We start from the raw sequence: 14,425 nt of genomic DNA on the forward strand, positions 1-14,425 counted from the left end.
GGTCAATAAATCAGCACCCAGCATCTGCCATGGATAATCTGGTAATTCAGTCATAAAACACAGCTCTACAGGGACTAGCCAGTGTTGAGCACAAACCTTACACCTAGCCACGCAGTTCTGAATGTCATCACTGGCAGAGGGCCACCAAACTGTCTGACAAGCCCTAGCTTGACATCTTGTAGTACTCTGATGAGTTTCATTTATCTTCTCTACGAACTCCTGGCATAGAGCAGAAGGTATCACTACTCTGTTGTGGAACACGACTAAACCCCTGAGAACATGGAGATTGAGTTTCTCTCGTTGGTACCTCGCCAGCTCACAGTCTTTGACTCTTACTTGATGCCATCCTTCTAAGCAGTACTCATTTATCTTTTGACAGAAAGGGTCTTGAGCTTCTTGGATCCTTATCTTTAATTAAACAGATATGGGTATCCCCCTCTGCAGTAAGGTCTACCTAAACTGTGAAGTTCTTCCAGAGAAAACGGTGCCTGTAATGGTGCCCTAGAAGGAGTATCAACTGTCTATACCACTGTTCCAGGAATGTGTATAATAATTTAGGTAAATTCCAGCATTTGGAGGTGAAATCTCTGAATTCTTGGTGGAAGTTGATTGAGAGGTTTGTCTCCTAATGGGGAATGCAAGTGGTTTATGACCCATTTGTAAAGTAAAAGTGAAGCCAATGAGGAAAGTTCTGATTCACTCACATGTCCAAGTAACTGATAGTGCTTCTTTTTCTTCGATTTTTGCATATCGAGTTTCAGGTGGAGCAAGTGCTCTTGACACAAAGGTAATAGGGGCCCAATGGCTAGCTTCTTGACATAGTTGTAACACTCTTTCGAGGCCATACGATGAAGCGTCTGCTGCAATATGCTTCTTGTGACAGATCGTATTGGGCCAGTATCAGGGATGAGCTGAGTATCAATCTGATCTCATTTAAGGCCGACTGCTGTAGTGGACCCCAGAATCATATGTTCTTGTCACTTAAAAGGTCTCCTAAAGGTTTTGTTATTATTGCTAGGTTTGGCACAAATGGTCCAAATATGTGACCATTCCTAAAAATGTGTTTAATTCTGAGAATTCCTTGTGTTCTGGTAACCCCTTAATAACTGCGACTTTTGCTGGATCTGGTTGGATTCATAGTTTCATACTTTCTAGGGTCGGAAGGGACCTGAGTGATCATCTAGCCCGACCCCCTGCCATGGCAGGAAAGAGTACTGGGGTCAAATGACCCCAGCAAGGTGTACATCTAGCCTCCTCTTAAAGACCCCCAGGGTAGGAGCCAGCACCACTTCTCTTGGAAGTTGGTTCCAGATCCTAGCCGCCCTGACCATGACGTAGCACCCCTGACCGTAAAGTAGTGCAATCTATTTATTCCTTGTAGTGTAATCCAGTGTCACACAAACATGAGCTGAGAAGTAGCAAAAGTACACTTTTCATTAAACATAACTCCAGCTTCCTGGAGTTTCAAAGTACTGCATCCAGTCTTGTATCATGTTGTGCCTTGGTGGTCCCCAAAACCAAAATGTCATCAGCATGACAAAGAACACCTTCTAAGCCACCCAGTATCTGTGACATCTGAAGCTGAAAGAATTCAGGAGATGATGAGATCCCAAAAGGTAACAATTTACATTGGGACTGTCCAAATGAAATAATAAAAGTTGTTAGCTTGGATGATTCAACAAATAGAGGAATCTGCCAGAATCCTACTCCAGCATCCAATTTTGCGAAGATCTTGGCTCTGGCAAGTTGAACTAAGGTGTGTTCTACTGAAGGAAGACTATGTCTTTCTTGGTGCACATATTTTTCAACTGTGTGAGGTCAACACATATCCTAATCTTACCACTGGGTTTTGGCACAGTCACCATCCCAGAACACCTAGAGGTAGGTTCTGCAATCTGTTTTATTACTTCCATTTCTTCTATCCATGCTATTTCTTCTTTTACTTTGTCTGTTAGCAGCAAAGGGTCTCTGTATAGTTAATGCATATGGAACTGCATCAGCTTTTAGGCATATCTTATATTCACCAGAGAACTTATATTCTCTAGTTCCCTGCTTCAGTGTCATTTTTTGTGTTGAAGGATCCCAGTACTTTGAGGGTAATGTCACCTGATCCCCATAACCGTCTAGTAGAAGGAAGGAGGATCCCATCCCTATGTTGGCTGTAGTATCAGGTATAGCTGAAACTGCTGTTCCTGTATCAATTTTAAAAGGAAATGATTGTCCATTGATCTCTATTGCTGGGTCTGATGAAGACTCTGTAAGTTTTTCTAACAACACAATACAATCCTTTAATTCCTGTTCTGTGATTTCATGGATTCCCATAGTTGATCAACAAACTAAAGTGTAGTAACCTTTCTTTTTACACTGTCGATATATCTCTTCCTTAGCAGGACACTTAGCATGGCCATGTCCAGGAATTTTATCACCTGTGGCACTAGGACCATTTCCCACTTGGTTGTTGCTGTGGATGCTGGGGGACCACTCCCTTTGTTCTAACATCAATTCTATTTATTTTTGGTTGTAGTTTCTTAAAAGTGTGCCTTGCATCCATATGGGGGTCTTCAAGAGGAGGCTGGACAGATATTTGGCTGGGGTGATATGACCCTGGCACCCGTTGCTGCCCGGGGCAGGGGGTTGAACCTGATGATCTGTTTATGTCCCTTCCAACCCTAAATACTATACATGTACCCTAAATACTATGATACTATGATATTAGCTAATGTCTGATAGGGCTTGGAATGGCTTCTGATTTCCCTTTGTTGCTACTTAACTACTCTAATTGGCAGGCTTGTGTGACAGCCTTCTGGAGTGCTGAATCAGGGTCCAACTGTAGTCTTCATGAGAGCTCTGCATCATGAAGACCCACAACTAAGCAGTCCCTAACTAGTTCTTCCTTGTGCTCCCCATATTGGCATTATTCAGCCAATGCATGCAAAGATGTGATAAAGCTGTCCACAGGTTTTAAAGGCTCCTGTTTATGGAGATTGACTCTATCTCATTCATAAATCACATTTCTTTGACCCCAAAAATGTTGAGATAGTGCCTCTACCACATTAGGATATGGCTTTTTTCCTGCATTTGAAAGGGGCAGTGACATAAGAATTTCATCGCCCTGATCCCCCACCGGGTAGATGAGAATGCTTATTCGGTACGGCTCAGACATTTTGATGACCAGTGGATGTGACTCGGGTGGGCTCTGCTCGGTGTCCCCCTCTGGAGAACTTCCTTTCTATGGATGCTGGGATAGGGGGGACAGTGATCGGGGGGCTTGGGGAGCAGGCAGGGGTGGGGAAGGGATCGGGGGACTTGAGGGGAAGGCAGGGGATGGGACATGGGATTGGGTTCAGGGGGGAATGGGGCCAGGCAGGCCAGGGATGGGGAGGGCTTGGGGGTCAGGTAGGGGGTGCAGCTGTGTGATGCAGGGATCTAGGGGTCCCTCCCCATGGTTCCCTCCTCCTCCAGCCCTCCTGACACCCTATTTACCAGCACCAGAGCCCGGGTCTAGGTCCCTGCAGCTGGCACACTGCCTGCTTTACATGGGCAGGCAGCGTGCTTCAGCACCAGGGCGAGGGCCAACCAGAGAGACACTCTGGCAGCCAGAGCATCTCTGTGGAGGACCCAGCTTCCGGTTGCCTCAGGACATGGTTCAGGACTGTGCCCTGCCCCGTTTTTTTTCACTTCATTTTTTTTTTGACCCCTGGATATCCAGGGGTCTGGTTTTGCCTCCGTGCTGCAAACTTGCAGCACGGGGAACCTTTTCTCCTTCCTGCATGTGCCTCTTGCAGCATCTCAAAGGGGTTTGAGATGCTGCAAGAGGCACACGTGGGCTCATCTGGATGCGCTGCTGAAGTGTAAAATTCTAGGCTGTAGGAGCTGAGCAGAGGCATGGAAATATTTTTTTAAATTTATATCAACCTTTCTATGCCTGCCTCTCTCCCCATTACCACCACCAACAAAAAATGTAATTATTCCTTAACAATCTTCAAAACTGCCTTTACAAGAAGTAAAGAAACTTGTGAAGGAATCGGCTATAGTACCTTCTCCTAGAGGTGAATGAATGAAGTATTTTCTTTTCTTTCATCTCCATTCCTTTCTGGTATGCCATTGTGTTTTGGCAACACAAAGTATTTACACTTCAGGAAGTGAAGTTTGAAGTGTTTGCAATGGGAAGAGTTTGTACTTTCCTGACCTCTTGAGATACCACAGGCAGTTTTGGTGGATTATAACCAGGAATACCGCCTCAGAAAGTGATAAGTATGTTCCCGGAATTCCTTCACAAGGTTTAAAAAAAATATTTTTGTGGCTGTTTGCTAAGTCATGGTGCATGCATGGGCTGTTTAGACTTTTACTTAAAAAAAACAACTATCTTCTACAATCAAATCTGCCAATAAAGCTCACCATGTTTCATGCATCTTCACAATTCAGTATTCGGGAACACATAGCAAATAAACCCTTCCAGTTTTATCTCATATCTTAATTTCTTCATTCTAATCCCCATAGTTTGTCCAACCATAGTGAAAACTCAGGTGCTAGAATTATTCTAAAATAACAATGGGAGCAGAGCATCCTATATTCATTTTTAGATTGTTATTAGTAGCAATGGCTTAAAGCTATTTACAAAAAAAACACTCCACACAGCTGGTTTTGATGTTGCTTTATTTACTAAAACATTCCAGTTACAATACACAGAGAACACTGTAATCCAATTCTGGATTACAAATAAAAAGTGATGGTGTTTTAAAAGGCCAAAGAACTAAACTTGATTAAATACCCCTTATTTACTAAAAAGGGGCATCTTTAGGTTTGAGAAAGCTACACTTTTAAAAACATCAACATGTTTGCGACTAATGCCCCATTTTTCCCTTCATTATCTACTTTAGGAATTCAAATATTCAATAACACGAATTCCAGATTGACAAAGCAAGAATTAAGACTGAAGTATTTTCTCAGGGTAAAATGGTCCACTGAAACTTTCAGACTCAATGCTGTTACTTTATCAATACAACCTGTCTGTGTCTTTACTGGATTACTTGTGTTGAAGGGTGTTCGAAATTCAGCTTTTCAATTATAACTATGGATCTGAACTCTTGTTTCAATATCTATGTTAAGAGAGTAGATGATATTTGAGCACACATACCTCCTAAATCTACAAACTTCAAACAATGGACCCAATGCAGAAAACCTTTATTCATGTGAACATATACCTTCATGTAAGTAAAAGGTGACAGTTTAAAAACAAACTCATTTTCTTATATCAAAATCATCAGTTGTATAACAAATTGTAATACATTTCATTTTAATTCATGAGAGAATTTAAAATAGGTGTTTCAGCCAATCCCTTTTGCTTTAGATTTCAAACATAGGACTAAGGCTCATAAAATTAGCTACAGAACCAGAAAAAAAAACCTTATAATTAAATGCATAATGGAATTTTCAAAATATCAACTAAAGCATTTAAACAAAATTAAGTAAACTTACAAAAAATGTCATTAAGTTTTCTGCAGAATTAGGCATCTGATTTTGCTTTATTTTCAATATTGCACAAAATATTTAGAGGAAAAAAAGTAAAGTCAAACCACATTTGAGGTTGTCATTCAAAAGAATCTGAGTTAGAGCAAGCAGCATTCCAAATATACCTTCAGGGTTAGAGGTAAATGTGATGATAAAAAAAAAAAAAAGAAAACCCTGCAGAATCCTGGTAAAAGAAAGAAAAAGGATGCACCAGCCGAAAGCAGCATCCTCTAACATGATACACATTTATCATGTACAGCATAATAAACACCAGTTTTTAACCTCAATGGGAGAGAGACACTATTCCTGAGTGTACATCATAGCTTCCCTCAAGTATAGCCAAGTCACAAGAGCAAAGGATGATAACATCACATGAGAATAACATATCTGAAAGTCGTTTTGTGCACCAGTACACAACCCTTATTGAATCCCTTTGGAAAGTGAGGCTAAAGGCACAAATGAAAACTGCCTAGATTCAATTAAGGTTAAGATAGGGTTCATTTTTCAAAGGCAAATCTGAAGAAACTCATCAGCAGTTTGGCTTTTCATTTAATCTTCTCTGAGTATTTTAGCTGTGTGGTGTTCCAACTTCTGACTTCTAGTTGCGAACAGTGTACTCTGGGAACTGTAATATCAGAAAACATGAACAACATAATCATATTGTGCCCACTCTCTGTTACAAAGCTGTTTATTTTAGCACAGAAGATATGTTGGCCACACATTTCCATTGCATTATTTATACATTCCATTGCATTGTATTATTTATACCTTCCCCCTGACATCTGCAAATGATCTCACAGTTGCTTGCCTGCTGTTAGAAATAGAAATATTTTAATTTTGGCTGATTTTTCAAATCACCATGTACAGTATACTTATTTTAGAGAGAATATGTTTGTTGTAAAGCAATGCAATATCACTATAAATCCATTCCAGCAGTTTGAAGCTCAGATCTATCTATCTGCCTATATGTCTATATATCTATATACACACACACACACACATTTGATACTCTTTCTACAGTGTAGAAACCATTGCCATCATGCTGCAGTGAACACAGGGTACAAGATGTAAAGCAGTGCTATAAAGTCTGGTCCTGTCCATGCTGCTACTGGATTTGTATTAACTTAAGAAGGCTACTTAAATAGACTTTGGATCAGTTCAGGCCCATAGAGAAGTTAAATCAGTAGAAGTCTTTCCACTCACTTAAATGTTCAGGTCCAGGCCTACAAAAACTAATTATTAACCTGATTCTGAAGATGGCTGAATTTTCTGAACTTCCACTGATATCCATGTTGTTGGTGCTCAACATCTTTCAGAAATCAACTCCTAGACATACTATGCCATTAACCAATTATCACATCTATCTGAATCCAAGACATCTTCAAATTTAAGACAGCCCTCCAACAGTTAGATTCTTTACATGAAAAATTATAAATCTATTATAATTTTTCATGTATAGAATCTAACTATTGGAAAGTCAGCTGTCCTTAACAGACAAAAGGAGAGAACCATCTGTCCGTTCTTGAAAGACGAGAGGGGAGAGATATCCAGTGTAGTAGCAGAGAACTATCCAAGCATAGTATTCTGCCCTGATGTACCTGTGTTGTAACAGAGGACCCTGACAGAGGTGGGATCTGATCTGCAATCCTAACTATTGTGCCTCCTGCCATGCTACATGTGCACTGTAGGAGGCACAACTGTGGGATTGGGGATCAGATCCCAATCACATCCTGTAGCTGGTACTGGGAGAACTCGAGATCATGAGCCCAGGCTCCTCCTGCACCAGCAAATAGCAAGCTGGGTACCCACTGCGCCTGGCTCAGAGCACCAGTAAGCTGATCACCGCTCACTACATGTTCAATTTAAGGTGTGATGGGAACCAGCCACAAAATGATTATACATATGTTTTGTAATAACTACAGCTTACTTCCTGTTATCATGCCACTAACTACATGAATGTGTGGCCAGGTTACTACTTAAGATGTGATTAACTAGATATTCATGTCTTAAGTGTAATGTCTGCCAGGAGCCAGCATGTCATAAACAAAGAATATAGCTAAAGTACCATGATGCCAACATTCAAATGCAAGAACAGGACATCATACTACTACTTTGTTTTTACATAGATTGATGGTCCATATCAGAGTTGAATGCTCCACTTAAGATTATTCATTTATGTTTCTGTTCACTTGAGTACGAAAGCTTGTAAAAGGCACTAATGCTATTATATTTTTTGAGAGGCGGTACTAATCACAGTACCAACCTATCCAAAAGCCACTATAAATGTTTGTGTAAAACCACAGGAGGAGCAGGTTACATTGATCAATTCTTACTGTTTTTTAAAGGACACATCTTGAAAAAGGAAGATTTAAATGTAACATCATTTTATCCACTATAAGCATGAAATAATTTTAATCAATTGTCAAGAGAGAATGAGTACATACAATTTGAATTTAAGACTAAAGTAACAATCTTAAAAACCTACCAGAATAAAAAGTTAATAATTGTTTCCTGAATTTAAGCAAAGGTTTAAGTATTTTTATCTGCTTTGAAAATAACAGCTATCTTCCTTCTTAAAAAGTACGTACATTTCTGTGCCGCATTCCACTGCCAAAACTATCAATCAAATCACCAGTCACCAAATGAACACACCCGTCAGTTCTGTTATTGTCAGAGTCTAAGAAATCCACATATATGCATTAGAAATCAACATGTACACATTTTTAAATGGCAAATGTGGGCAACCTTATTGTTTGGAGAATGCCAATCAGTATTTAAAACTAAAGTTCATCATTTTTAAAATACATTGAATGTAGTAAGTGAATGAGAGACAGTAGGACAGTGCTAAACACCTGCTATATTTTTTTTTAATTATCTGAGGCCCCCTCTACATGTTACAGGTATCATATAACTAACTGGTTAACTGCACCGTTACCTTAAGAACAGCTACCCATGCAAAGTACTTATCATGCCATAGAAAACTCCAACTAGCTTTAAAGTTAGACCTAAAAAATGTATACTAATTTTACAGCTGGTAGCTACAAAGCTTTAATTTGCAAGTGTAGCAGGGTCTCTCTTGTGGTTGGCAGGGCTCCTAGCCTCAGGGGTGCACCATGCCCAATGGAGGCTGGGAGTCCCACAACGAAGGGGACTCTCAGCCCCAGCAGCTACCATCTCTGGGTCCTGGCAGCACCCCTCAGCTGCCAAGACCTAGAGTCCCACAGCTGCAAATTCTGGTTCCAGGCAGTGTGCCTCCTGGTCCTGGAACCCAGTGCATGAAGCCCCTAGGGTTGGAAGAGCACACCAGCTGCAATCTCCCAGCCTCAGGGGGTGCATGAAACCCCTGGTGCTGGCTGCAATCTCCTAGTCTTCACGTGCCTTCAGGGCTGGGAGATCATGGCTGAGGGGGCTCCCAGCTGTGGATACTTGCTTCTTGCCAGTACAGGAGGGGGGGCCAGGATCAGGCAATAATGTGTAGTAGGATCTAATGTGCAATTCTATAATCATGCCTCCTGCCATACATACGAGGCATGGCAGGAGGTGCAATTATGTGCATTGCACAATAGATCCCACTGCACCTTTACCTGTACAGGGGGCCTGACAGAGTAACTTTATTTCACAAATACAGTGGAAGGGATTTTTGGGGGGTTTTTTTAACTTTCAGAAAGCTCTGATGCATGACTTACTGCTGCTGTCAAAGCTTGATCCAGATCTTCTAGTAGATCCTCTTTATCCTCCAAACCAACTGATAAACGAATTAAAGTATCAGTGATTCCAAGAGCGTCTCTATCCTCTTTAGAAACTGCAGCATGAGTCATGACAGCCCTAAAAGAAAAAAAAAAAGTCTTTCTATTTAACCCTTGCCTTCATAAAGACCAGACAAATCAGTTATCTGTCACATTTGTAGAATTAAGAATGTCATAATGACTCTACAGCAAATTTTGCAATATTCTCTACTTAATCGTAAGTCCAGATGTTCAACTAATGTACACCTGCATGGTTCCAATGAAGTCAATGATTACCAGCATCAGATGACCTGGCACAATATTTTCTGACTGATAAATAACTGGTAAATAAAATTCTTTTAGAATTTTACCCCTTTTTCTAGCGATAGGGCCTAAACATATTTCTTCCAATACCCTTTTTATTATTACATAGAAAAAATATAATATTACATAAGAAAATATGATGTCTGTTTTCTTTCAAAAAATGTATTTGAGAAATTCAAAGGGGTAATATTTGATGAAGGTTTGTCTTTAAAAAGCTATCTATTCAAAAGGTAGCTTCCACTTTAATGTAACTGGTAAAATTTTAGAAGTAGTAGATCCAGATACTATTCTTACTTACAGAGGAAGTGATTCTAATGCATTAAATCAATAAGCAGGAAATTTTGATCAAACATTTATTTTAATCTTGTTTCCTTTTTTTACTTTTCAGTTCTTGTTCTCAAGACAAGTTTATTTTTGGTAACTGGTAATCATTAAAACATGCAGATTTGTACTCAGAGTCTTTACATTAAAATTTAGCACTTCTTGCTAGGACACAGTGTATCTATTCACTTTTTAAAGTTACTACATATTTAACATTTACTCAGATTATAATTTTTAATTTTTTTTAACATTAGGAAATAATGAAAGACATTTCTTTTTTACTAGATGAGGATTTTTTTTTTACTTTAGGTGTCAAGCTTTATTTGGAATGAAATTGGAAGTAAATAAAAATGCACAAACAGAATATAATACCTATTCCTTAAATACAACTACCTTAAATGTCCCGATTGTGTAAGAAATAAAAGTATGTGAAAGGATATTTTATATTTAAAACAGTTTAATTAAACAAAGGGAGCAGTCTCTCTAAGTAATAAGCTTAACTGAGAGTTACCAGGTCTTTCAAGATTTTAGGACTAGTAGATTATATTCTCTTATGCATAGCATTTATTCATCATTTAGGATAAAAAACATTTTCATACTTTTTCAACTCAGTCAAGTTTGAATGAACTAACTTGAAATGGAGAAAATAATTCTCTGTGTACGTACAGAAAAGAATACTGTGGTCAAAGGTCAAATTAGTACCAGTATTTCAACAAACTCTGGTTCCACATGCTCATCCATTCAGTGGTTTCACCTCCTTTAAAACTTCAGCAACAAATATTAGCTGCTTACTGTTATAAATGGTTCTGATAAATTATAAAAAACCATTAACACTGGTTGTCATTATTTCAAATATAATTAAAAGAAATGTAAATGAAAATTTTCACATTTTAATTTTTTTTAAATATGTTGTTTATTGTCTGCTTGGGAAAACAATGGTTACTACCAATATGATGTACAGAGTGGATAGAAATCAATACAACAAAATAAAGTTTATTTTCATTGCTGGCTACAATGATTCTGTAGTCTAAGCAGAGGGGTACAGGTCTCAGAAGTTTAATGGCTATTTTAATTTGTAAATCTATAGCTTGAGTCAGACCATCTTGGGCATAAACAATGAAATATTGTTATATACAAAACAAACTTAACTTACTTAATATGAACAACAGGTGCAATTTAGTTTAGTGTGCCAACTATGCCCTCTTGTGTAAGCAATTAGAATAGCAGTACCGTAGTAAGACTGAAGAATATGTACAGTAAGTTTATCTTGTACAGCATCATTATCTGATCCATTATTCTACTTGGGTTTCAGGTTCACTCTTAAAACAAACCAGAACACCATACAGTGAGGCAAAAAAGCCATTAACAAGAATGTGGAAAGCACTGGAAAACATTTCTGGGGTTAACAGAGTCTAAATCAAGGGTAGGCAACCCCTGGCACTCATGCCAGAGCATGGCACATGAAGGTATTTTTGCTTGGCACTTGCACGTCAGGGAAGGGGCCAGGGCTGTGTTACTACAACAAGGATCAGGCCCTTTGCAGCTTCCCCACCTTCTGCCCCTGACATGCCAACATCTTACAAGTCAAGGTTGCAGGTATTTTTGGCACTCTGCCCCAAAAAGCTGACAACCCTGATCTAAAATGTCTAGTTGATCTAATTGCTACCACCAAAAGTCACCATGAGACAATGGTACAATGAAGATCATATTCTTTTTTTGACTCTGCCCACCATTTTACTAATCTAGTTGAGAAGTCCAAGATAAAAGAAGAAGAGACTGAAGACTCTTTGGGTGAAACTCAAAAAACTAGCATAGAACTTGTTCCCCAACAGGAGGGAAGGCTAAGACAGCTTCGAGCATCTTTGCCTTCTTCCCATTCTCCTGACCCCTGAAGGTCCATGTCAGTTACTACAGGCTCCAAGGGCTACCTACCCTTTAGGCTATTCCACTGCACAGAATCTCTGCACTTATTCTCCCTAGTGATGCATTTGGAGCTTCTGGTAATAACTTGAGTACTTAGCTTGACTGGGTTGTACTCTGTGTTTGTGCTTTCAGGTCTATCAAGAAATACACCTAAAAAGGCAGGGACTTTCCATTATATTCATCTCTCTCCACAAATATTTGAAAGAATAAGGAACAATTCACTTCTGGTAAGAGATAAAAACATCCTCTTATCTTATGCCATGCCGTGTTCCTACTGGAATCACTGTACTGCCATTGGTCACAGAACCTACTAGGAAAAACTGCAGACAGCTGAATGCAGTTGGACCTGCTGAGCAATCATGGTTGGTATATCCAGGATTTGATCTAAATGCAGGATTCGCCCCAAAGAAGTAAATGCTTAAGACCTAGAGGGGGTACAGCAAAATAGTGGAGAGAAGGAAGCAGAATAATGGAGAGAAGTACAGCTGGTTCTGAACTGTGTCACTCTTTTCCTGTTTTATGCCCTAACTCCCAGCATAACCACGGCTTACAAAAGTGTCCTCAGAAAGCAGCCTTGTGGTAGAATCTTCCCTTTGCAGAACTAGGGATTTCAGGGTCACTTCACCTCTATTCTGACTGAATGGGTATAAAGAATTCATCTCTCACCTGCACCAGAAAAGTCTTTGCATTATCTTATTTTTTCCCCATTTCTTGACTATCTATAAGAAAGCTACACTATATAAAATGTTAACTCCATGGAACTTCGGCACAAAATGAAACCATACAACTTTTGTAAGTTTTCAAAATGGCCATAAAATTCAACAGGAGCTATTTTTTTCCTTATAGTGTGTAAAACAAATTTTATGAATTGCTTCTAACGGATGCAGAATGACTTACGGGTGCTCTGCTAGGCTTTCGTATCCTCCCAGACTCTCAGCCAGTGCAAAAAGCTGCAGCAGAAAACAGCAGAAAACACACAAAAAAGTTAACTTTTAATAAACAGCCAGATTTCTGTCTGAGAAAAAAAGGGATTAAAGTTGTTATACTGTGGAAGAGAGAAAAGCAATTACATGTTTTAACCTTGCTCAGTTCTGTGTAAAAGTTTTCGTACTAAGGAAGAAAACACTGGATGTAATAAGGAAAGAAAAAGACTGGTCTGTAGTTTACCGGTGAAAGTTATCTAGGTGTCTGAACTAGATTAGCCCTAAAGTGGTTAAACAGATAGAAGAAAGCATCCTGAACAACGGGATTTCTACATAGTCATACACTGACAGCACTGAAGGGGAATTATGAGTATAGCACATGGTGAGCAACTTAGGTAAAGGTCACAATAGAAAATGAGTGTCATGAAAGAGTTTAGCCAAGGCTAACCTAAAGGGATTCCTTGATGTTGATTACATCCAGAAGGCTGAGATGCTTTGTTTGAACAGAAAAAAAACCCCAGAACCAAATCTTTAAATATTTGGAATAAATGACTACTTCTCTTGTCCTTGTCCTCACCCATCATCACAATTACTCTTTGAGTTTCATGCACCTTTGAACTATTTAGACCCAGTGAAGAGAAAAATTGACAAACACCAATTATGAGGCAGTTTACTGTATTTGTAGCTTCATCAGAAGCATAAATGTCAGAGACTTCCTTCACAAGATTACTAAGAATGCATTATGATGTATCCTCTAGCATTCCTAAATCAATGATGGTGGAGGGTAATGAACAGGGGATAGATCACCCTATATGTACCCTCATATGCTCTCCCTCTACAGCACCTACCCCTGCCATTGTTGCAGTACTGGGCTAGATGGACCGTTGTTCTGATCCAGTGACAGCACTTCTTATGTTCTTACTAATACAATTTTTGCAAATGCAAGAAGTTTGGCAAAGAATCCAAACTTCTGAGTGATTAACAGAACTGGTCCTTTGAGAACTGCCAATACCAGTTCAAGTCTTCACAAAGAGTGAGGTTACACATTACAATTAAATCATATTAAAGGCCTTTAAAATGCAGGCATAAACAAGCACTAAGAGTTAGAGTAGTTGGACGGGGAGCTGCTGGGTAGCCGCAGCATGGGAGATGGGTGGGCTCAGCAGCAACCTGCATGCCTAGATCAAGCCCATGCTGCCCCTGCCATGCCCCCATGGCTGCCCACCAGCTCTCCTCAGGAGAAGGTGGGCAGTGGCTGTGGGAAGGGGGTACTGGGGCTCGAGCTGTGCTACAGGCTCCATCTGGCTGGCACTGGGGCTGAAGCTAAGTAACAGGAAGTGGGGATTCACCCTTTCTGTCTGCTCCCAGGCTCCCTTCCCCGCCAAGCTACCCTTGCTGGGCCCAAAGGCTGCTCTATAGCTCCTCCCAAGGGAAGGGACAGCCATGGGAAGAGGGGACTGAGTGGATGGGGAACAGCCAGACAGCCATGGGATAGGGGTGGGTGGGCCTGGCAACTCCCAGTGTTCCTGGAATGGGTCTGCACGACCCCTATGGCTGCCTGGCAGCTCCTTAGCCTCCCTACTCCCCATTGCCTCCCCTCCCCATAGAGAGCTGCTGAGTAGTTACTGAGGGGGGAAGCCAGGGGGCGGCTGCAAGTGAGCAGGCAGATGCGGAGCCTGGCAGGGATGTGTGAGCTGG

General features: G+C 40.2%; 1 protein-coding gene across 1 annotated transcript in view; it reads right to left on the reverse strand.

Annotated features, from left to right (window-relative positions):
• Positions 1-4,639: 4,639 nt before the first annotated feature.
• Positions 4,640-14,425, reverse strand: part of CTH (cystathionine gamma-lyase) — a 66,353-nt gene continuing 56,567 nt past the window's right edge. The window contains exons 10-12 of the mRNA XM_019528403.1: positions 12,702-12,754; positions 9,198-9,336; positions 4,640-6,136 (exon numbers count right to left, since the gene is read on the reverse strand). Coding sequence (XP_019383948.1) covers positions 6,110-6,136; positions 9,198-9,336; positions 12,702-12,754 — 219 coding nt within the window. The 3' untranslated portion in view covers positions 4,640-6,109. The remainder of the gene's footprint in view (positions 6,137-9,197; positions 9,337-12,701; positions 12,755-14,425) is intronic.

Source organism: Gavialis gangeticus, unplaced genomic scaffold (assembly GCF_001723915.1).
Source record: "Gavialis gangeticus isolate Ggan-Ray unplaced genomic scaffold, GavGan_comp1, whole genome shotgun sequence".
In the NCBI taxonomy this organism is placed as follows: domain Eukaryota; kingdom Metazoa; phylum Chordata; order Crocodylia; family Gavialidae; genus Gavialis; species Gavialis gangeticus.